Here is a 25,902-nt window from a genome sequence, read left to right as displayed (position 1 = left end):
AAGGCAAGAGTGGCAACTGTAAAAAAAATGGAATACTTCATCATTTCTCAATAGTGATGGAGTAGTACGACATGCACTAAACTAAGGACACGGGATATACTACAATAGATCAATTTACTGGTCGCAGTAGTGTTAGGTCCCGACCAGAGAAAAAAAGGGAGAAGTATTGTAATATTATGAGCACAAAACGCTTTCCACGCTTCACATTCCGATTTATTTCGCGGACAACGGAAGAAGGAAAGATGAAGCAAACCATTCCTCGACTCATTGTTGCAAACATTGGCTTTGCACTTCATTTTGAACACAACGAAGAGCTCTATGATGGCATGAACTTTTTTCACGGATGTCAGTAAGATCATTTATTTTTCATGGCTGCCAATACAACATTTTGTGCCTCCGCTTATCTATGGAATCTATAGTATCTATAGATGAAATCACTGTGCAAAATTTAATGGAATGGGTTAAGCGGAAGGCACGGCAGTTCGCATTTGGCAAACCAAAAGAATAAACGAACATGTTTTCCTTTAAATATATGAATTGAACTACCAAAAAAAAATAAGAACATTTTTGTGATATGAATTTTGACTGAAAGAAACGATTTTTTGTCGACCAATTTTTGCGCGTTCCAGTCTTTAATCCTACTAAAAAAATACTCAAAAAATGCTTTAATGGCAGCGTTTTTAATTTGTCTGATTTTTTTCGTGTGTGGAAAAACAGCACTACTATGTAAAATGACATACACGACCGACAACGGGGAATGGTCGATTTAGCAATTGTTATGTTTTATTTAAAGTGGCTATTTTTGTGTTCTATTTAAAGTGATTTTGTGATGCGCCAATAGGCCATATAGGGAATCGAATTGTTGAAGGACGCAATTTCTATGCAGCTACAATCTTTAGTACGATGCTGTTAATGCTGGAAACTAGTTCGTTCTCTCCATTCAACAGTGTCTCAAAATGTTCCTTGCACCTATCAGCAGCATTAATCGAAATGTAGATGAAAATTTATGATCCCAATTGAATCATTTCTGGTCATGAGGTTATATCAAAGAAAAGGAATGTCATCAAAAGTGGCAGAAGTTTCGGATTTCAATGAAAATTTACAGCGCTACTTTTCTTTAAAATAGAGTAGTCTTTATTAAACAGACTTGCAAAAAAAAACCAAAAAGGTCGGTAATGGATACATTGGAGCAGAGCATATACTTTCAGATTCTTACCAACTAAAACACATTACGCGTGCTTCGTCTCTCTTCGTCTTCGCAGAATCATTACCGTCAGTTATGCATACTAGTGTTGTTACATAGTAAGGTTACAGAATGGGTTATGGGTTATAATAGACGTAATAACATTGTTTTAATAACTACTACAAACTTTTCGCTGCTGCCGTATGGCGCTGCGAATTCACCAATAGACGCGTGGCGTTTCCTCAGTGCAAACAGCGCCCGCAGTGATGGTTTGTGAGAACTATTATTATTAGACTCTCGTCTACACTAGAGCTAGTTATATAAGGATACTTTGTGTCTGGAGACTGGAGCAAACTTCTTCCCTATCGCTAATTCAAATCTAATGATCAGCTTTAGCGTTCATACATTCTCGGCGAGCATCCATTTCCCCGACCACGCATACATACGCACACTCTCGATATACTCAGTGAGTTAATTATAATAATGCACACAATACTGGTGCTGGTGCTGCTTGAACTTTTCCACTTTCGGGAACGCTTAAGACTTTGGATACACTGGTTTGTAGGTATGACTTCAAGCGCTATGGGAATGCTCATCGTCATTTCGCTCCTGATTGCCGATCAAAACCCAATTGGAACTGGGAGCAACGCTTAATTTAATATAATATTTCTCGGAAACTACTTATTTCGGAAATGACCGGATCCATACATACCCATACCTACCACATGCAGTCCAATTCGAAGCCACTCATTCAATCCGATGAAGAAAACTGCCATCCTCACCTTTCCCTAATGCAGCGGAGAAGTCAACCGCGTGGACTGATGCGGCCGCGAGTTCTTCTCCAGTCGACATTCCTCCACCTGTTTCAGCAGCTGTTCCTGCAAGGCCAGCAGTTCCCGGGTGCGCTGATAGATCGGATCCTGTTGTCGCATGCTCGGATTCCACCGGCAGTACAGGCCCTTCCACAGGCGGATGTGTCGCATGCTAACTACCGGTTTCAGCACGGTTTGGATGGCCATATTGCGACCGCCGTACAGCGGATTACGATACTGTTCGTGGGATGAATTTATAAACGACCACAACGAGACGGTGCGATTTTTCAGATCTGTAATGAACAGGCAAGACGAGACGAGATGAGACGAGAGGATGAGATTGGGTTAGAGCTATGGGATGGGAAATGGGAAATCGGTTGTCTCATTGGCCTCGTTTCCGAGATGCGATGGGACCGGCTTTGGATAGTGAATGTAATTGGCAATATTTGTCGCAATGATGGAATCAATATAAATCAAGTTTAACTCAACGATGTACGTTAAATCATGCGGAAAGTTAGAATTTTGCGGAATCGCTTTTGGACCATGTTTCATCCGTAGACAACCCACAGTGCGCATCGTACGGTGGATTGTTCGTACGGTGCAAAAACTAAACTGACTCATTAAACAATTTTCAGGTAGGGTCCTCCTCGCGTAGCCGGCTGGTTAGCGAGCGGAGCGGAGTATGATCTGTCAAATGAAGCCTACGCCAGGTAGGTATATGTAATTCCATTGCACGTAAAGCACCGTCAGAACAAAAAGGTACCTACTATCTACCTACAGACAAATCAGGACAAACAAACCAACCAGGGAAGGGTTTTTTGTTTTTTGCTGACCGATCGAGACTCGTCGTTGTTGGGTGACGACAAACAATAATCCAATTTGTGTGGGATGCGTGCTCGGGCTAATGGTGTTCTCACGGTCAACACAATAGCGAATTCGAAATCTGGACCCCAGGGCAAGCAAATGATGAAAAATGAAAAATGTATCGCGTGGCCATAGAAATGTTTTTATTTTCCATTATCATCGAGACTGACATAGAAAAGTTTTCACAATTTCGGGAAGTAACCTACTTAGGTAGTCACATTAGCATATTTCAGGTCATTAGTGACTTGTTCGGGGAACTATGGTCGAAAACACAAAATTTTACGAAGGAATGCTCGCATCTACAAAATTATAGATAACTTAATTTCAAGCAAATTTTTGTGAGTTTTAAAACAACAGTTCGTATTGAGCAGGATAAACTATAAAGCTAACGGTAATTTCAAAACGTGGTCAGAAATTGTACCATTCACGGATAAAGGTCTTCATGTAGTTTCTATTGGGAATGCACATAATATTTTTCCATTAACAAAACCAATGATATCTATCTGTATTTCACATAACATTCATGTGATCACAAGAGTTCTGTATGGTAAATCACTTAAATTTCATTTGACACGTAAGGTTCATGTGATTTTGTGGTGCAATTCCCAATTATGATAGGGGAATTTACGTATTCTCGGCAACCTAAGCAGCAACCTTCTTTCTATAGCCTTTTTCTCTAAGGAACACACACATATGCAGTATTGGTTTGTTTACAATCTTTTGCTGCCAGCTGCTCTAACAATTTCAGTCGAAAGAATTGTCAAAAACTGTTTTGAAACGCTTTTACAAAGCTCCAATCTTCTCTAGTGAGAGCGAGTATTATCGGCAACCAGTTTTTCTTCGGCAACCGTTCCATGTGAACTGCATGTAAATCTGCTGTTCTATTATCGGCAACTCAAAATCAGCTACAATTTGTAGTGCGCGTGTTTCACTTCAAGAAAACCTTTCTAGATTGCTTTTTCTCAGTGGTAAAAATATAGTCAAATTGAAGCTGAAAGCATAAAGAATGGTTTGCATGCATTCAGCGATGTGTTTTCGTAAGAAAATCCAGTGAAAATAATGTTTCATTTTGAGTTGCCGAAAATAGTCTGGCATGCCGAAGCCGTCATTTCCCCTATTACATGAAAGTTATGTGAAATTCTAATGAATATTTTCCGTTGGATATGTGATTTATTCTTTGAGTGTTTCATTCCGGATTAAACTGGCCTAAACGAACATGCCGAATATCTAGATAGATCTGGAATTAGAGCGTAACAGCTTTTGTAAACAATGACTTCTGTCGTTGATTTCTAGCAACTCAAGGCACGCCTACACAAACCAAAATATCCATCGAGTAGGAGAAGTCTTCCCCTATTCGATGGTAATGTTGATTTGCCAGGGAGAGTAATGCCTTTCGAGAAATCATCGAGGGAAGCCATTGCTTACAAAAGCTGTTACGCCATAATTCCAGCTATATCTAGATATAAAATGATGAGAGGAAGAAAAAATCGATGTTGATTTTTCAATCGTCAGAGTAAACACTTTCTGGATCAGCAGAGATGCCAGTTTACAGACATGTCTGTGAATTTACAGACTTTTATTTTTTTCACAGACATTTTTTTCGTTACAGACATATCTGTGAAAAAATTAAAAAGTCTGTAATTTTTAATTTTTTCACAGATAGGGTAAATTATGGCTTCGGCACCCATTGACTGTTTTCGGCAACCGAAATTGAAACGTTAAGTTCACTGTATTTTCCCATCAAAACTCTTCGCTGAACATATTAAGCCGATTCCTTATCTTTTCAGCTTCAATCTGATTACATTTTTACGACTGTGCAATCCTGTTCTGCCATATTTTTCTTTAAATGAAATATACACACTACAAAATACGGCTGATTTCGAGTTGCCGATAATAGAACAGCTGGTTAACACGCAGTTCAAATGGAAATGGTGCCGAAGAAAAAGAGACTGCCGACAATAGTCACACTCACCTGAGAAGTTTGGAGCGTTGTAAAAACATGTTCAACCCGTTTTGATCAATTCTGTCGATTGAAATTGGTAGAACAGCAAGCAGCAGATAAATGTCAACAAACAAACCTGTCATGTATGTGTGTGACGCTGAGAAATCGCTAATAGAAGTTCGGACGCTGCTTAGATTGACTAGAATACGTAAATTCCCCTATTTACAGACTTTTGTAATCAAGGGAAAATTTTAAAATTTATTTGGTTACACTGTGTTACATCTTTAATCAAATTACACGTGCGATGCATTTTCCAACAAACAACACGAACTGTCACTGTTACAGACGGTCATAGTTATAGGCTAAAGAGCCCTCTAGTTAAAGAATGGACGACTGTCACCACAAAACTGAAAAAGCTGTTCCAATCGAACAAAGCGGTGCATTTTGACGGTTCGATTGGAACAACTTTTAACAGACGTCCATACTTTTACTGTAGGGCTTTTTTATAGACCTGTCAATGTGCTGCCATGTATCCAAAGCGAACATTTTCCATACGATTTGACCGAGGGAATTCTACCAAGCTTGTAAGGTGATCGGTAATCAAAAATTTACACAAATTATGAAAATAATTAGTGAATTTAGAATTACTCAGTAATTTCAATGTAATAAAAAAAATTGTGGGTAATTTCCAAGGGGTAGGTCACTCCGCACACCAATCTTGGGTCATCTTTTTTGTCAGTGTGCCGCAAGTATGTCGATTGTGCCGGTCATAGAGCAAGCTGCGTTTGTTTGTAAAACACCCATCCCGGCAACCCGGTATTTCTGACACCTTGAATGTTTTGGTTTGAAATCGCAAGGATAAATCGGATTGAGGATGACGCGGGAAGTGGCGAGTGTGCGAAATTTCGGTGTTTTTGTGATCCATAGGGTAATAAAACTCCTGTGTTTTAGTGTTTTATAATGCCAAACCAAAGGCAAAGGCAGACCAGAAACCTAGCCTTTCGGCCGGAAAGAGTTGGAACCGGTGGGGAGCACTGTTGGAGACCGACTATAGACGGTGATGAATAGACTTCTTTAGTTTGTTTTGTGGGAAATGCAGCATTATTTTAATTAAGGGTACTAATTAGGTCTGATCAACTGCCTCTTTCTCTTCAGCCCACTCTGGAACCTACATTTCGTATTTAGATCTTTAAGTGAACTGCTGGTCTGAGTTCCTCTGGTATATTCAATTAGAAGATGTTCCTGAGCATACAGTCAAACAGCACGTAATGTTCTGAACAACTTCAATGACAGTTGTCCAGCAGTGGTCCCATTTTATTTACAACAATCTAATGCCTACGAGATCGTGCCGAAGGTATGCTGAAAATGTGCCGATGGATGTTCCCAAGCTTTGCCGAATATAATTTCGGCACAATGTGCTGAGTGACTTACCCCTTGGTAATTTCAGTAATTCCTACTGCTTGGAAAATAATTTGGTAATTTTAAAGATAATTAAAAACATAGTAATTCTAGCAATTCCAAAAATATTTTTACTCTGGAATTATCATAATCTTTATTATTCTATGTCAATTTAATGATTCTAAGGCCTGTACTCGAAAAAAAAAAATGCACAAGACAAAAGTGTTCGCCAAAAATTTATTTTAAGTCGGATTTTCTTGAAACTTTCAGGGAATTAACTAATACATGTGGATTATGTTTCGGCATAATTACTTTATTCAATTTCCTTTCCATCGCTGAAAGCGCGCACCTTTCCCTTAAGACCCCTCATTACATTTTGTGCAATGGTGGAGCCGACCTTTTTGGTCACTTTCATCCATTCTTTCTTCAACTCCAGCTCGTTCTCAAACACCTTGGACGATTTTCGAACTTTGGCCTTCATTATGGCCCAAAATCTTTCCACCGGACGAATCTCTGGTGAATTTGGGGGGTTGGCGGTTTTTGGTACAAAAACAACGTTATTGTCCCTGTACCAATCCAACGTCGATCGCGCGTAATGGCATGATGCCAGGTCCGGCCAAAATAATGTCTCGCCTTCGTGGGACCGCAGGAAGGGCAACAGACGCTTCTGGAGGCACTCGGTGTGGTAAATTTCGCTGTTGACGGTACCCATTGTGATGTACGGTTTACTCGGTTTACCGCATTGGCATATGGCCTGCCAGAATTTGTCCACTTTCTTTTTCCTTCTGTCTTCCGGAACATCAAACCGTGTTTTGGCAACGTAGAACTCCAGCTCCGGTATCTGCTTTGCGTCTGCCTTGATGTAGGTTTCCTCATCCATAACCACACACATCGGTTTCGTTAACCACTCTCGATACAGCTTCCTTGCGCGGGATTTGGCCGCCGGGTTTTGTTGATCACGCCGGTTCGGTGCCTTCACGGTTTGCTGAACGAACCACGTGGAACACTTTACCTTCAGAGCCGCGTAGCGAATCGAAAGGTTCGGATTACGCTTGAAATAATCCAACACCTTCCGGGCCTTCACAGGGTCAGCCGCTCGGTCGTCTGGGACTCCTTAAACGATTTTACCACCCGAGACACAGTTGTATGGGTGATTCCCAGTTGTCTTCCGATCCATCTCATGGTCGCAGTCGGCGCGCAAAATTCTCCGGCGATTTTCTTCTTGTTTCGATGACATCTCAATAACCACTGAACCGATTGTTATGAAATTTTGCACATGTAAACAATTCACTCCAAACTAGTTATACCCAGATTTTCATCAATTTTTACCCACGAATAAAAAAATGATACACACGGATAAAAATGGTGCATTTTTCTCGAGAACAAGCCTTACTTTATTATTGAATTACTGGAAATAGAAATTAGATATTAAAAAAATTAAAATCTGAAAAAATTGGATCCATTATGCAACCAAAACAAATCGACCAAATCGATATTCTTTGGTGCGAACAATGGAAATATTTACCCTATTTGACAAAATCCAGGTAATCATGACGTTTGATTATTGAAAACAATTGGAATGAATAAAAGAGACCTACTGCTGTCCTAAGAGGAAGAGGAGAAAATAGGGAGCCTTTTTTGAACCAATTTTCTGTCAAACGCGAACCAGCGCCTGATGGGTCGGGTGAACGTATAGAAATGCGAGAATTTTTACAACAGGGAATCTATTTTGACTGCGTCGCCCATAATGAAATAGTTTTTGCACGGTCGTTTCCGAGAGAGAAGAAGAACACGTCACAGACAAAAAGAAGCCAGTTGTCTCCTCTTCCTCTTAGCAGCTGTTATGATTACCTGAGATTTGTCAAATAATGTAAATATATATAACGATTGCATCGAAGAATTAGCGCGATAACCGAGACTTGTTTGCCAAATTCAAGCTGAACATTCGACGAAAAGAATCAGTGAATGTTACTAAGGACCTAATGCAAAGTTCAGGTGGAATTTTGATGACATTCGCATCAGCGCGCGTAAATCTGGGGGGACGTGCTGTCAAATCAGCCTACTGATCATTATTGTATGTAATTGGTTCCAAACGTAAACAAACCCTGTAGGTTTCTTATGGAGGGGCCTCATAGCCTAGTGAGTAAAGGCACGGTATTACCAAGCCGGAGGCGGCGGGTTCGATTCCCGGTCCGGTCGAGGGAATCTTTCGGGTTGGAAATTTTCTCGACTTCCCTGGGCATAGAGTATCATTGTGCTTGCCACACAATACACAAATTCATGCATTGGTAATTGGCATCGAAAGCTCTCAATTAATAACTGTGGAGTGCATTTAGAACACTAAGTTGAGAGCACGCAATAAGCTAATATGCACTAAGCAATAAGCTTGAAATGCGAATAAGAAGAAGAAGAAGGTTTCTTATGGCTTGTTTACATTTGGAACCAGTTATGCGAGGTAGGCCACGATTGTTCATATTTGACAGCCACCTCCCTCCCTTGGCGTAAATCTATACAGAGCTGGAAAAAGAGCCTATCTGCTTTGATCGATACTCTTCATCGATTTTCTCTTTCGTTAATAACTTCTCTTCAACAACATTCCCTGTTGTATTTGACGATTTGGACGATAGATAAAAACCTCCTTTATCATGCTATGTGGCGAAAATAGTTCGAAAACTGTTTGTATAGCCGTGGTAATCAAAAGAGAAAGTCGATGAAGAGAATCGATCAAAGCAGATAGGCCCTTTTTCCAGCTCTGTAAAGAAATCTCGATAACTTTTTCAAAGGGACGTATCAGCTTTTGTAAACAAAGCATTTGATCGTCTATTTGGCGTTACTGCTGGCTCTCTATCACTGAACCAATATGACATATTCCTGTTATGTGGAAGTCTAATAAATTTGCGCTATAAGATAATCCAATGAAAATGATATGATTGAAAATGTGTCAGGTAAATTCTATATGAATATCTGATACATTCACAACGCTGATAATTTGGTAACTTTTATATGATCGTCATATGATAAGTGAAAATCGGTCAAATTATAATAATTAACTGAAATGGATTTGCAACCCATAAGCATAAGCTTTACTTTTCACCACAATATAATATATGTGTCATAAATCAATCGAATTAAAGTTTATGTGAAAATCACATGAAATTTACTTCTTCTTTTGATACATATATTTAATCGATTTCTAAAAATAAATCGAAAAATAGACATCAGACAGTGGGGAGTTTTCACAGTTGTCTTTTTTTTATTGTAGCTGATTTGGGATTCGATCAAGAACTGTTGAGGTGTGATGCTTTCGGTGTCTGCGCTCGATTCCACTGGGCCACGGCTGATTTCAACATTGAGCTCGTTCAATTAGCATGAAGTAAGAACAGCTCTCCCGACATGGAATGTAGTGCAACGTTATGCTCGTTTTGCTAGAGTGAAGAAAAATAGCACTGACAAATTTATGCTCCGTTTCGGTGGTGTCGTGTATTCAAATCTTGCTTAATGCTCCTACGACGACTACATTATATGATTTCAAGGAACTGGTTCATGAAGTTCGAGTACTAGTGCTGGAATCTGAATTAGCCGTGCACACTAAGATTTTGTTTCGGTGTTCGGTAAATTTTATCGAAATCAGAACAACTGAACATTCGGTAAAACTTTGACCTTCATTTTAAAGGCAATTGGATTTGAAAATAGTTTCAAAACATGTTCAACCTTGTTTAAATGTTCAAATCTTGTCATTTTAGTAGAGATTTAGTTTCAAAGTAGCTTTTACCGAACAGTTCAGCTGTTCAGATTTCGGTAAAAATTAGCGAAGTCGGCGATAATTTCTAAGTGTGTGTAGCAGGCTTACAATTAGAATCTTAGCAAAGTAAATATTGGAGTAGAACCATTTTTTTCAATCTCAATACATTCTTTTCCGGAATCCCTTATCTTATGGAACAATAACAAACAAGGATTATTCAATACAGTATAATAATTGTTGTTAGCTATATATAGTTCGACTAATCATTTTAATGAGTGTACGACAACATCGTTGAAAATTGTTTCAATAATTTATAAAGAACAATCATGTAAGATGTTTTTTTATTGGGAGCGATATTTATCCCGGAAAAATATGCCAAAACAAATGTTTGCTGTTGGATTTCTTAAAAGGCATATCTATATGACTATATAATGATTGGGATAGATCTGTTTACAATCAAAGGAAGCTATTACAACGAAATCAAAGGAAGCTATTACAATGAGATATACATACATGTTTTCCTATACTGCAAAGTTAAATGACTGTCCAATAGTTTCTACATGTCTGTTTACACGCGACATATCAACAAACGTCAAAAATCATTAAAAGCAACTCCAATAAAATAAACATAATTATCTTATAAGATACATCTTTTAGGGAGCAATATTCATCATGAAAACAGGTATATTTTACTGAATTTTCTCATCGTGCAAACTTATATGATCAGTGTTCACTCGGCTGCCGACAAAACCAAGCCACTCTCGATGTGTGCTACGGGATCGTCTGTTTTCTCGGCAGCAACCATTGTGTGGTCCTCCTCATCGTTCTTCATCAGCAGTTCTTTCAGTCGATGCGTCGTCGACTTTGGAAAGCAACCGTTTCGTGATGAGTGTGTGAGTGCTGACCACGTTTTGCGTCCATTGTTGCAATGGACGCGCTCTGACCCTCGTTGGCATCCACAAAAATGCTATACAAAGAAACTACTGGAAGCGGCTCCAGTTCTGATGGAGGAGGCTTTTTGGATAGCGGAAGATAAAGTGTTTATTGTGTTGTACCTTTTGACTATAGTTTTAAGATGTATTGTAAAGTGACCACGAATCCTCGGCTCTGTAAAGTTAATTCGGTTGAGCCTTATCAAATAAATCAATAAACAAAAAAAAAACTTATATGATTTTCCATTAGTTTCTAGATGTCTGTTCCCACCCATGACATATCAACAGTTTTTCACCATGAAATATATCAGACAATATTCATATACATCTTATCTATCGCTAACCACGCTCGAAGCAAAGTATTATCAAGTACTAAGTATGCGAAATTACGATAGAAATCATTCCATATCGCAGTCATAGTTTTTAAGTGATAATCCAATGGAATCTATCAATCATCACATAGAATGAATAAGAAAGGAACGCCGTGAAATCTCAACCAACAATTCAAAAAGGCGGATCAGCTTTTGTAATCAAATTTTGTAATGCTCTTTTCTCGCAAATCGAAGCTCGGCTTGCCAAATCAACAACATTGTCGGCTAGGGAAAATTCTCTCCTATTCGATGGTGGAATTGGTTTGCGTGGGCGTGCTTCAATTTGCAAAATAAGGTCATTACAAGTTTGCTGATCCATTATTGTTGGCTGATAAATCTGTTCGAAAATCGTTTGTTCAAAAATCATTTATGGTAATTCCTTGAAGAGTTCACAAATTGCCTGATGATGGCTGAGATGCCCCATCACTTCAAGTGTTCTAGAGCACAAATTTCGGATACAGTTTTGACATCGCTCATGAAATTGAAACTCCCTGTTTGCTTCAGTTCCAGCTTCATTGTTATATGTTTTGCGGCAGCTGTGCTCTTGAAATGTTGAGGTGATAGTATAGCGCATTACACACATTATAGGAAGTGCGGAAACGCATGTTACGAATGGGAATTCTCGGATATCTCCAAGGTCATTATTGATTTCCATCACTACCTCAACCAGCTTTGCCAGTATTCCAGATTTATCTGGATTTTCCAGATGTTTAGTCGTATTGCCAGATACACAGACAGACCACGTATATTTCCAGATTTTTTAAATATGTTCCAGATTTCCCCAGATTGTTTAAACATGTTGCTTTAAAAATATCACTGCAATTGATTTACCCTCTAAAAAAATCCAAACTTACTCATTTAATTATTAAAGGCCATCAACGTTGGACATTATTGGAATTTTAAGGTAATTCTGAAAATAGTTCACCGTGAAGTGTGAGGAGAACTTCAAGCTAATTCTGAGTAGTGTTCCATCCATCTTTTTGGGCTTCGTGGTCGTTCAGGCGTACTGTGAGTGCCACGAAGTGAGGGTTCGATTCGCGCTCCAGCCGATGCAAATTTTGACAACCTGAAAATTGCCCTACCGGCCCACTGAGTGTGGTGTGTTGTCCGTTGTCTAGTGTTAAATATTCAGGCTGTGCAACCTCTGGTCTGATCAACTCTGATGACAATTGCATGGAGATTATATGAATATAGGAAATACAACCCAGAAGAGACATTATAGAAAATTTTTATGATGAAACTGAAGGACTATGCTGATCGTTAGAATAATTTCAATGGAACTATGTCCAATGTTTCTATGGAGATTCATTTTAATAAAATGTTAAGACTTTCAAGGCCATTTTTGAAAAGTACTTGAGTACTTAGGAAATACTGAAGAGGATTTCAAAATAATTCTGACCTTACCTACAAAGCAGTTCAAAGGGAATTATGAGAAGAGTGTGTCGGTCATTCTGAAGAGTGCACCAAGGAAATTCTAGGATCATTCAAATGGAAATCAAAAAACGGGCGAAAATATGCTATGAAGAGTTCCAAGTAAATTCAGACCAGCAAAAATGTTCATATGGGACCCAGGAAAAATAGAAATTCCGGAATTTATAATAATTTCAAGATCCTGACGCTATAAGACGTTCATTTTAGTAATATAATAGCATTATTCTTTTGCCTAAAATTTTTAAATTCGTAATGGTCATGCGAATAATGGAGTTATCCGTAGTTTAGGTAAGCTTTTTGTGAGTACCACGATGTTAGGCTTTGATTCCCACTTCAGCCAGGTGAATTTTGCTTCAAAATAAAATTGGCTACAGGCAAACAATAGTTGCAATTTCCAAACCTACGACTGAATGCCTTCCTTCAAATAACAACTGAAGTGCGGTAAAAAAATCGGTAGAACTGTTTCAAACACACCGTTGGTACTTGAGCGGGTCGGTTTTCATCTCTTTTTGCCAGTGGTGGCAGGGGGGGGGACACCCCTCACCATCCCTCTCCAAAGGGGGAGTTTGATAAAAAGAGATGAAAAAACTGATTTGTACCTTCCTTAAAAGTTGTCCTAGCTCGCTATTCTAATATCTATATGCAATCTTCACACTGCCGTACTCTAACGGAACTATCAACTCTATGCTTTCATCTACTCCATCTATCGTATAAAAATTACCACTACAGTCTGTTATTTGAAATTAGCATCTTCAACTAAATATATTATATTAACAATATGATCCACTCTTTCGCTTAGCTGGCGAACCGAATTTTTAGAGATGAAAGCACCTCTGTGGCCAAAAAGGCCACCAATGTATTTGTTTATCGTCACGAGGGGTAAACCAAATGAACATTTGTTTAATATTTCAAATGAATGTATTTCAGCATTTTATTTTTTTGATGACAACAGTGACATGTCAGATAAATTTTAAAGCACAATACACAATGTAATTAATGAAAATAATTTGGCTCTTACTTTTCTAATAAGTGCTATATTCGCACCCCTCGATTGTAATTGAATGATTGTTGCTGACCTTTTTCAACGCTAGATGGTGCGTGAAGCAATATTTTGAGGGTCGCCATTGCAACATTTGGAAAAGGTATGAATGGATCATATTGTTAATATGATATATTTGCTACAGGTCTATAGGGAGTACACTGGCGTGCAAAGGGTGGGACAAGGTGGGGCAATTGCCTTTTATAAATAAGATTTTTATTTCCACATTTACAAAATTATGACATGAAATAACTTGATTTCTTGATAACTTGATTTGAAGGTAAAATAACTTCATTTCATAATATAAGAGCACTTAAAACTCTTTGAGATGGTGCCTGAAAATAGCACCACAAAGGTGCATGAAGGGACAAACTTCAATGAAATTTTTTGGTCAAAAAATTGCACCACAGTGGAGTGGTGCATACAAAAAATTTCTGGTGCATTTTTTTTTCAAGGTTAAAAAAGAGAGTAAATTTAAGGTTGAAAAAATTCATGATAGTAAATCGAAAAAATAGCTTTTTATTAAATATTTCTGGTGTGAAAATATCATCATAACTCTGGTGGAAAAATTGAATCACGCCAAAAATTTTGAGGTGCACATTTAACTGAAAATTTTCTAGTGGAAAGTTTGCCTTAACTGTGGTGAATGTAAAAGTAAGGTTTATTCATTTTTCTGGTGCATAATTTGCATCGTTCTGATGAATGCAAGCTTCATTGACAATTTGTGGTGGAAAATTTGCATGAAGAGGCAAAGTCTGAAAATTGCACCACAAAGGTGCATGGTGAAACAAACTTCACTGACAATTTTTGGTGCACCGTTCTGGTGAATGAAGAGCATGCTTTACTGAAAATTTATGATGCAAAATTTGAATCACTCTGATAAATGAAATGAACAGAAAATGTCTGGTGGAAAACTTGCACTGGTCAGGTAAATGAAGGCACAGGCTTTATTTAAAATTAAGCTATATTGAAAATTTCTGGTGGAAAATCTGCACCGTTCTGGTGAACGGATGGGAAAGCTTTTCTGAAAATGTTTGGTGTTTAATTTGCATCGTTCTGCTGAATAGGGAAACAAATTTCAATAATAATTTCTGGTGGAAAATCTGCACCATTCTGATGATTGGAGGGAAGCTGCTTTACTGAAAATTTATGATGAAAAATCTGAAAATAGGGGCTAGCTTTATTTGGTGGCAAACCTGCAACATTCTGATGATAGGAGAAGCAATCTATATTGAAAATGTCTGGTGGAAAATGAAAAAAAGGAAATGTGCACCAATCAGATGATTGGAGAAGCAATTTTTATTGAACATTAACGGTGGAAAATTTGCATCGTTCTGGTCAATTGAAATTTTCTGGTGTAGAATTACCTGTGGACAAGTTTGTATTGAAAATTTCTGGTGAAAGATTTGCAACAATCTGCTGCATGGATGGGGCAAGCTGAATTGAAAATTCCTGATGTAAAAATTGCACAGTTCTGGTGAATGGAGGGGCAAGCTTTATTGAACATTTCTGGTAGAAAAACTACAACGTTTTGGTGAATGGACTGACAACTTAAACTTGATTTCCAAGAAGAACCTCAAGGGTATTAAATTCTGAGGACAGTTCCAAAAGAAAAAAAAAATTCTGAGATTGATTTCATGAAAATTCTGCGAATAATTTCTAGTGAATCCTGCAGATAGGTCTAAGATAATTTTGAAAATAATACCGAGAGAATCAATTTTGAATGAAATTCCAAAGGGATGTTGAGGAAAATTTCAAGGGAATTCCGAAGATAATTTCAAGCTCATGCTGGAAATAATTTCTGGAGAATACAGAGGAAATTCTTCTGAAACTTTAGGGGAATTTCAGTTCCAAGGTGTTCTGAGAAAAAAAAAGTTCAGAAATATTCCGATAAGAACCTCAAGGATATTGAATTTTTAGGACAGTTCCAAAATATTTCTGGAGAGAATTCAAAGAAAATTCTGCGGATAATTTCTAGTGCCTCCTGCAGATAGTTCCAAGATAATTTTGAAAAGAATACCGAGAAAATCAAATTTTGAGTGAAATTCCAAAAGGGTTTTAAGCAAAATTTCAAGCGAATTCCGCGGACATTCTGGGAAAAATTTCTGAAACTCTTAAAGAAGTTCAGTTCCAAGGTGTTCTGAGAAAAAAGTCATGAAGAATTCTAAGTATAATTCCAGTAGACTTCTGAGAAGAATTTCAAAAGAGCTCTTAAAAGAGTTCTAAAAATATCCGAGAAAACGTCAAGGATATTGAATTATGAGGACAGTTCCAAAAGATTTGTGGGGAGTATTCTAAGAAAACTCTGCGAATAATTTCTAGTGAATCCTACAGATAATTTCAAGATAATTCCGAAAAGAATACCGAGAAAATAAATTTCTGAGTGAAATTCCGAAGGGATTTTGAGGAAAATTTCAAGGGAGTACCGATAAGTTCTAGCTCATTCCGGGAATAATTTCTGGATAATACTGAGGAAGTTCTTCTGAAACTCTAAGGAAATTTCAGACCCAAGGTGTTCTGAGTAAAATTCAAGAAGAGTTCTAAAAATAACTCCAGAGGATTTCTGAGAAGAATTTTAAAATATCTCATTGAGTTCTAAAAATTTCGAAAGGAACCTCAAGGAATTCTGAGGCTAGACTTTTTCGCAACTGTACAAAGTTTAAAGACAGCTTTAGGATTCCCTAATTAAAAAGTGAGTATTAGTTTGCCATTGAACCTTGGTCTCTTGTTGTCTTACTAAGAATTCGTCTAAGTATCATTTCGGTTAAAGCCCTACTATTGCAACCATTTGACGAACCGATCATCATCGACATCGTCGATGAGATTAAATTGCCAATTCCATTGGCTGTCTGAAAACAGTTTGCATTGCAGAAGATGAACCACCACCGGAGCAAAAAATAAATAAAATTAGCTAAACTGAACAGTAGGGAAACAGTTGTGGGTGGATGACACTATCCACCACGCTCTTTGGAGTACTCCCCATCCCCAGATTAAATGCACCATAGAAAAAAATGCCCCTCCTTAACAAGATTCCTGTACACGCTAGTGAGGGAGTTGTGTGTTGTATGATGTCAAGAATTAAATTGTAAATCTGATCAACCTCAGGGTTATATTAGAATTGTTTAGAACTAATACAGACTTTATATTCTGGTACTGCATCAAATAGTAAGGACTACATTGACTATTAGTTTAAAAAAAATCCATCCCATCAAATTTGCTTAGTTCTTTGCTTTTCACTCGTTTATTTTTAATTGCAGTTTAAAAAACAATTCTAAAAATATTTTCTGCAGTATGTTGCCCACATTTAATTCAATTTTTGAACTGCTGCGTAATGGATATTTAAACTTTTTTGGGCTCACTGTGTCAATACTTTTCAACTTTTGGATGATTTAGCAATGCTAACAAGTTATTGCTGATTGCATCTGAAACTGGACTGTCCCAAAAATGCAAAAAGTGTGATAAAAGTGCACGTTTCCGTCAAATTGTTTTGATGTCTTCGGAGCACTTATTGCTTGCATCATAAGGAATAAATGCACTGAACCCGAGCAAAGTCGGTTAACAAAATGAAAGCAAATCGATATTAAAGTGTGCAGTTCCTATCATAATGAAAACTCATTTTGATTACAAATGTTGCGACATAAGTCTGATATCATATTCTGCTTTCATTATGCAGTCAATACGTTTTAAATGAAAGCAACTTAACTTGAAGTTCTGCTGTTTACGTCTTGTTTAAAATTTAATTGAAATTCATCTGTCGTTGAACTAATGATTATCGTTTATCTGATTTGTTTAACACATTTTAGGTCATTCGTAACTTGCCCGCGGTGAGATTGGAGCCTTAGTCTTTCAGCTTGAGAAACATGAATGGTAACCATTTACTCTAGGCCCGTATTCAGTTAAACATTATAAATGCAAAATCAGTAATCAAATTGATTTCATTGAAAGCAGGATTAGTTTTCCGTTTGCTTCAACAGTGTAAAATTTTGCTCTCATTTTTGCTGTGTTAACCGTTAAGTCAACCAAAATGAGATCAACTGGAGTATTCAAAATAAGTTACATCATAACAGCAAATTCTGATTTCAATTTGATCTTCAGCTTTGCTCGGGAAGACATCAAGACGATTAGACGTAAACTTGCAATTGTATCACACTTTTTACTATGTGAAAACGCGCTTCTTAGTCAAATTTGGTGTGAAATGCGCAATATTTGCTTTATATAATTTATGTGTATTATATACCATTCTAGTACTTTAAATAAATTCCAGATGATCATGCTGACCGATTTTTACGGGAGATACAGCACATCACTTTGATTTCAATAGCATTATGTTAAAAACAGGATTTTTTGGAGCATTCCAGATTTTTCCAGATTTTTTATTTTAACTGGTGCAGATTTTTCTGAAAATGACCTGGCAACGCTGACCTCAACCGACTTCCCCAATCTCAGGCATCCGGTGAAGATCAGCATCGATGGCACCTATCGTTTGGTCTTGGGTTTGGTCACGTTTGGCCATCAATTTTGTTGCCAAATCTCCGGGCAAATATTGTTGCTTCCAGAGTTTGAACATGCAACAATCACAAAAGCAGGTGCTCAAGAAAGAGACAGTTCACATCACACAACACACTAAAAACAACATCAGCATAATGCTCGATAATTCTACCACATCCAAGATTATCGATGAATAGGTAATGAAATCGGATAATATCGACAGGTGCTTGTAATTATTCATAACGACTCGAATTTGTGAGTGGGCTCATTGTACCTCTCGTTCGAAGACTAGCCCAGTCCATCGTGGCGAGGCGGTCAGACACATCGTTGAATGGTTCTCTTTCGATTGCTGCCTGACCTCGAGGTAAGACGTGTGGACATGCGCAATGCCAAAGATATCTAATTAACAAGATATCCCACTAATCAATTCCTCATACAAGCCATATAATTACCACCCGTATGTGATCGCAGTGCCATCTGTTGAGTGTACATTGAAACTGTTGGGAGTTCCCCGCCAACTTCACCAGCTGGGCTCAGTAACTGACAGGTGTCAGCATGATAGATGTCAATGCGGACGTTTATGATCAGCCGAGGAAAGAGGACGATATCATCCTCGAAGTCATCATCATTATATTGCGATAGCAAGATTCTTACTTGTTTGTGATTGTTCCGATTTTCAATCATTAGATACCACTTTATATGCAACAGAAACACTTGAGAAAACATTCACACATCCAAGCGCGCATTATGATGTGCTTGTAATATGTTTTGCTTTCGAGCGAAAGAGTTTCCAATATACCACCGGTATCAGTAAGATGCAAATCTCTAAGTAATTGATGATTTGCGGAGCTGGTGCTCAAAAGAATCTTAATAAGCATAGAAGTAAACATGGGAAAAGCATTCACTCGCTTTAAAGAATTATTCCAACACCCCAGTCACTGGAAATGCAACGTATCGAAATCATTGCTAAACGTAATAAAATACGCCGTCTTCTTTGGCTAACACAGCACGCATTCTATTCAAAAATTACATTGGAATAATCATTACTTTCTTAGCTTAGCTTAGCTTAGTCTGACTGCACGTATCGATAGTTGCACTCCGTGATTGATCTGAACCAGTGAAATTGTACAAAGAATCAACTGAATGGGGCTTGGGAGTAACCTGCCATTCTCAGTGTACATGTTCCAGTGACTCCTACCTTTAAAGATCAATAACGTCACCGGCCACGTCCTTGCAATCAGGTGGGAGAGGGAAGGAATGTTAGTGTGTGACTTTTGTTGTTTTGGGACCGTGTTTACCTCTGCATCCCACAAAAGTCACAGGAAGGAGGTTTTGTTAGTGGGTTAGGTTCGTTGGATCAGGATTCACCTTGATAAGTGATGCGATCTTTTGTTTTGTGTAGTTATTTATAAGTATTTTCGATTTATGCTCTAAACAGCCGGCTGTCTAGAGATGTAGATCATTATTAGATGTGTGTATACCGATTTAAACCAACAATAAGGATACTGTTGGGGCCCCTCACAAAGTGTGATGATGGTTTATTTTATTTTATCAATGACCAAAATAATTAATTATAAGCGGTTTGAACCGATTTAAACCAACAGCAAGGATGCTGTTGGGGCCACTCACAAAGTGTGATGGTGGTTTACTTGATTGAATATAAAATAATTATTAGAACCGATTTGACCCGATTTAGACCAACGGCAAGGATACTGTTGGGGCCACTCACAAAGTGTGATGGTGGTTTATTTAGTTCGGAAGAAAATGAATATGTATACTTCTTTTTTTTTTATATAATAGAACGAATTTGTACTGATTCAAACCAAAAGCAAGGGTTCTATTGGGGCAACTCACGAAGTGCGATGGTGGTTTATACTATAAGGGCATAAAACAAAATCAAGAGCCATTTCGGTTTCCATAGCTTCCTAGACACTCGGCCGCAAAATAATCTTATCCGACGGAAACGTCTCGATCATCGCGCGATTTACCTTATTGATTCAAATTCCGAACAGTGCGTTAAAATCATCCTTTGAAAAACACCTTTTTTACCTAAAATATTGTTGATCCGCTCAGAATGTATTTAAACTCACGACATTGGAATAATCATTACTTTCCTATATTTTATAACATAGGAAGTATTTGTCAACGCCGGTGAAAGCAAACGCAAACGGAAGTAGAAGAAGCTGAATGAAGACGATGAATGATGACACCGATTAGTGTTTTGATTTGCGCTGTACCGTCCGCTCAGTTGTGTGGGTTCGTACATGTATAGATATTGGTGTGCCTGTTTTCTTCCAACGCTACAGTTCAACATTGTCTCGTCACAAACCGCTTGGCGCTGTTATCTGTCTCTAAAAAATCCAAAGAGTGAAGGGGGTCTGGCAATGCGTAAGTATGGAGCTCCGAAGTGCTGGGTGATTCCCGTCCTGAGTAGAAATACTCAGAGGGAGAGATAGGCGGAGAAAACAAAATACAATTCGGCAGCAGGGATTTGTTCCTAAATTATCTTGCAACCCTTGCTAGAAGCTAGCATTTCAAATGACTTTTATTTTTGATTCGATTTACGTGCAAAATAATAATTGATTGCATTGCAATATTTTGCACATTTCTTGGTGCCATTTATTAACCAACGAAGATCAATTAATCAATAGAGTTAGAATATTGTTTTTGGTTCCAAAAACTAGTTGAATTTGAGAAGCACACAAAACATAAAGGTGATTGAATTTCTGTTCGATTGCAATACACTGGAGTTGCTTTTTACGCACTTTTTTTTTACGCGGATTTCGGATTTTAGTTTACGCGGATTTCAGAATTTACGCGGTTTATCGTTATACACTAGAGTTGCTTTTTAAGCGGTTTTTTTTTAGACGGTCTTTTTTTACGCGGTTTTTTTTTTACGCGGATTTCGGAATTTACGCGGTTTTTTTACGCGGATTCCGGAATTTACGCGGTTTTTTTTAAGCGGGACGTATCACCCGCGTAAAAAGCGACTCCAGTGTACTCTGAAATTTATTCTAGTAAGGCTGTGAACCATTTGCCGAGTTAAATTTAACTCGTGGTTAAAAGTGACATTTCGAAAGTTATTTTCTATGTTCGAAAATCCCCGTGCTGTCGATCGACCGGTTTTCGAGCCACGGTTGTCAAAATTTAACTTCTTGTCTGTCAGAAATAACCATGCTCGGATAGCAGGGTTAATCGATAACTTTTCATCTGTCAAATTTTAACCAAAAGTTAAAATAATCCACCAAATGGTTCAGAGCCTAAGAAAAAGAAATCATCGGAAAAATTCTAATTGGAATGTTTGATTGGCTAAGATTTTGACAGTTCATTTGACTCAAAACATTATCTCCGCCCATCTCTCCCTCTGAGTATTTCTAGTCCTGAGTATGGTGCTCACAGAATTTATCTTAAAAAATCGAAATTTTGAAGCAAATTTTATAGAAATCTATTATATGAAATATAAAGCGGATAACTTTCGTCCCCCTCGAATGAAACGGACAGTGTGTTTCCATCCTTTTCCATCTTTATGTTCGAGAACACCCACCCCCGGATGCAGTTTTAGCACCCGGTGGACGCTAACGATTTTAATTTGGCTCACTACTTGACTAGCCTATTGGTCCCAAGCAAATCGATTGAAGTACCCCATTCTAGTCGAAATTTTAGTACTACACAATGTTTGTTTTGATTCGATATGAAAGTTTGACAGATAAAATGAGTGGTTCGTGGATTTTCTTATGTTTCGAGGGGTGCATCGATTAGCTTGGGATCGAAGTGAGTACCAGAGCAGAGCCAACTGACTCAACGCGTAGGTAAAACGAAAATGTAACGCTGTATATCTCGAACCAGTGAGTAAAACTAACAAGACCGCCACCATTTTTCTTCACTTCATAAATGAGTAATAAAGGTTTTTTTCATAAACCGAATGACTCCACTTTTTGCAATTATGAGTCGATTCGACTCAATTTTGAGTCGATCTCATTCGTCGTGGCAGATTTTTGACTGTCGCTCTACTCTGCACTGCTGACTGCAAATCGACACGACATACAATGAATCGCAAGAAGAACTGTAATAACCATTATTCGTTGAGATTACTGAGCATGCTCACGTCTATCAATGCTTGGAAAAACTCGTTAGTAAGAGACATAGGTATTCAAATTGTTTTTCAAACGATACCCATCAAAATCGACAACATGTCCAAACTTATAACCAGCTCGAAGCGTACTCACCATTATGAACGCGCTCCCGTTCCGTATTGTAGAGGAACGTCCCGAAGCGACACGAGTAGAGATGATCGAGAATGGTGATCAGAAAATATTCATTGAACTCAAGAGCGTGCGGAAACTGCTTCGTGATTTGCCACACACAGTCAATAAACTGCAGGAATACGGGCGAACGATCCGCGTCCGAGTGGTGATTGTCTCCGTGACCGATGCGCTACGTGAGGGACAATCATTGGTTGACTTTTCATTAATATTTTAAAACGAGAGAAACTTACCTGTTCGAATTTGTGTCCAAAACTGAGCCATTCCTTCTCGATTAGCACTTCAAAGCCTTTCAGAGTGCGATAGTAGGGATCCAGCAACAGCATGGCTAAGGCCGTCAACTGTGATGTGCGATCCCACCCATCCGAACAGTGAACCACGACCGACATGCGCATATTTTCGATCTGAAACAAAATTAAAAAAAAAACACACTCACACTCAGAAGAAGTTGATAAGAACTAACAACTTCAATTCGCTTTACCCTATCGACAATCCGAACAGCCCCAGCCAGAATACACTTGATGTGCTTCAACCAGAGGGTACTTTCAACCGCCGAAAGCCACTTCTGGTCGTCACTGGCAGGAAAGCAAATTTCCTTCAGTTTCCTCAGGCTCTCCCGCATCACGTGAATGTTGTGGATATCCAGGAAGGTAAGCTCGACATTTTTGTACGCATCTTCCGACTCGTACCCACCCCCCTTAGCTTTGTTCGCAATGGCATTTGCATTCGGCCGTGCATCGAAGATCGACAGCTTATCCGATTGAGCATTTGCCTCCATGATGTAGTTGATGTAGGTCTCGTCGGCATCGTTCCGTTTTCCGCTAACCCCGACCAGTGGTTGCGAGCAGCGAGTGATCGTAGCCAACGACTTAGGATGTATCCAGCAGAGTACGGGCAGACGGTTGCGGGAACGGAAATTGGCTACCTGCCGAACCAGATCGTCTTTTGCCGTCTTGGGAACAGCCCACACGGAAGGGTAACTGTCACAAATCTCGTACTTGTCGTTGATTCTCGTAATCCTCCAGGTGTCATTGTTGGCACTGTTAACACCCATCCGGCGAAGCTCGGCGACTGGCTCGTACACGGTCCAGCCGTCCTCCGGAAATCTTTCCTTATAATTAAATGCAAACAGCTGCTGATTATTAGCCAATGGGAAGGCGTAAAGCTGTAGCTTTTCAAATACAGTTCGACGGGAATGGTTCTCCTGTTTATGAGCGAAGCGCAGATTCCGCATATCCTTGCAGAAAATGTCGATTCCGTAGGAATTTTCTCCCCTGGAGCTGGCTCCTCCGACTTTTTCGATTCGACTCACGGCTCCTAAAGGACAATCAACTATTACTACCGGATCCTTATCGGTTGATGGTTGCGACCGGAAGTGCAGTCTGTAGTTGGTAATGTTCAGAGTTCCAACTACCGGTCCACTGTACGGGCAAATGTACGACACGTCGTTTTTTATGTCCTGCATGTTCTCCCCGGAGAGATACGTAAACGAAGATTCATTCGCAACCTATTGAATTGATACAACGAATTATGTAAATTATTATTTCCGTAAAAAGCAACCACACTCACAATCGTATCCATTCCGTGTTTGGAGTTCAACGAACTTGACTTCGAATCGGAATCCAGCGAGTTCGAACTTCGACGAAAGTCCGAATTGTGGTGATGATCCATAACCGCTATCCGAACCGGCTCTGTCCAGATCCGAGACTACGCCCCCACTAGGCACTGCTGACCGAAGATGATGCTGCTGTGTTTACGTGTATTGACGCAACGCTGCTGGAACTGGAGCAAAATCCGTCGTAGAATATTTCGCTTATCATGCGAACCACACGCTCATCGACTATCACAAAACACAGTCCAATAGGATGGGATTGAATTGAACCCAAATATAAACAATTAGATTCAATTATTTGGCAATAAAACGGAATTAATAAACACCATCAGCAAAGTAGGGTAGCTACGGGAGGAAAATGGAAATTTTACATGACTTTTGACAATCATCATCGTTCGAAGCACCGAAGAAGAATCAAAACAAAAGCGCGATACAATGTTGCCAGAGGGCAGAACGGTGGACGCTGTTGCGCAGCACACTGACTTTGTCGCACAACAGGTACTAGAATATGACATACGTTGCATGAGGGACACAGCTAATTTGAGAACAGATTAAAAACTTACTATAGGAAATAAAATCATAATATCATGAAAGAAACGCCACGAGGCTTTACCGATCGGATGTAAAATAGACGATATTCAACGGACAATCGACTTTGATTTTGTCATTTCACGACACCTCGCTATGATCTCAAAATGTTGTAAATGCCTAAATGTATGTATCTCCTACACACTTAGATTTTTTTTACAGTACACTGTAATTTTTACCGAATATACACACTAAGATTTTTTTACAGTATACTGTAATTTTTTACCGAATATGGAACAGCAGAACATTCGGTAATCGATTAGGTAATTTTTTTGTTTTACAGTACGTTCAGTAAATTCAACTTCACTCTTGAGCTGTCAAAGTTTACTGAACCGCACTGTAAATATTGCTGAATGATTGGTAAAGTTTACCGAACGTTTTGTTATAGATCAGTGCACGGTCCCTAACCTCACTTTTTGCTCCCTATCATTTTGCTTCTGAGTAAAAGAGATAGCAACGAATGGGAGCCAAAACAAACCACCCAAAACTGTCAAAACTTACGGGTGAGAGAAGAGTGCGGCAAATCTTCGTGAACTGATCAATAGCATTTTGATGAGTTTTTTTTCAGTATTTGATGGAAACAACAACAAATAATTTATTGAAACGTTAAAAAACTTTTATTTTTTCCTTTGTTGGCATGAGATGGTGATTGAGAAGGTTTTATGCTAGTGATTCCTCGAGGAACATAGAAACTTGACTCTACGTAGACCGGAAAAGGCTGACGATAGTAAAAGCTGTTGATGTACACTATGTAAAAAAAATGCAAATTAATTTAAACATAGACCGATCGGTACTTGCGGGCTGTACTTACCGAAGAGATCTCGAACCCCTTACTTAAAGTTGTCATATATTGAAGTATTTCCATGATTTTTCGGACATTGACATTTGAATAAATACTTTTTCACACCGGAGATTCAAAGAACAACTTCAAAATGGCAGCCAAAGGTTGAGTATAACAGTAGGGAATCCGCAAATCTGCTCGGTATTTTTTGCTAAAATCCAGCACATCACTACCGTTTGTTTTCTGTAAAACATTTTTCTACAGAACATTCGTCATACTTTTTTACAGTATTGCGGAATTCCAACAATTTACAGTTTTGTTCAGTATTTTTTTCTACAGTATTTGGTGATTTTCTGTAGCTTACGGAAGTTCAGCAATTTGGATTGCTATAAATTGGTAAAAACAAAAAAAAAATACAAAACATTCTGTTTTACGGAACGAATTCAGCAGAAAAAGT

General features: G+C 38.5%; 1 protein-coding gene across 1 annotated transcript; it reads right to left on the bottom strand.

The window, feature by feature from the left end:
- Positions 1–1,111: 1,111 nt before the first annotated feature.
- Positions 1,112–24,462, bottom strand: mtm (myotubularin). Its single transcript, XM_065225459.1, has 5 exons — positions 24,034–24,462; positions 22,946–23,971; positions 22,698–22,868; positions 22,429–22,636; positions 1,112–2,288 (listed from the first exon to the last, which is right to left on the bottom strand). The coding sequence occupies exons 1-5, from the start codon at positions 24,133–24,135 to the stop codon at positions 1,972–1,974; spliced, it is 1,824 nt and encodes a 607-aa protein (XP_065081531.1). The 5' UTR covers positions 24,136–24,462; the 3' UTR covers positions 1,112–1,971.
- Between the last annotated feature and the right edge of the window lie 1,440 nt (positions 24,463–25,902).

The sequence above is a fragment of the Ochlerotatus camptorhynchus genome, unplaced genomic scaffold (genome assembly GCF_037179485.1).
Source record: "Ochlerotatus camptorhynchus isolate MF236.1 unplaced genomic scaffold, CSIRO-AGI_Acam_v1.1 ptg000229l, whole genome shotgun sequence".
Taxonomy (NCBI): domain Eukaryota; kingdom Metazoa; phylum Arthropoda; class Insecta; order Diptera; family Culicidae; genus Ochlerotatus; species Ochlerotatus camptorhynchus.
This window is presented reverse-complemented; position numbering and strand designations above follow the sequence as displayed.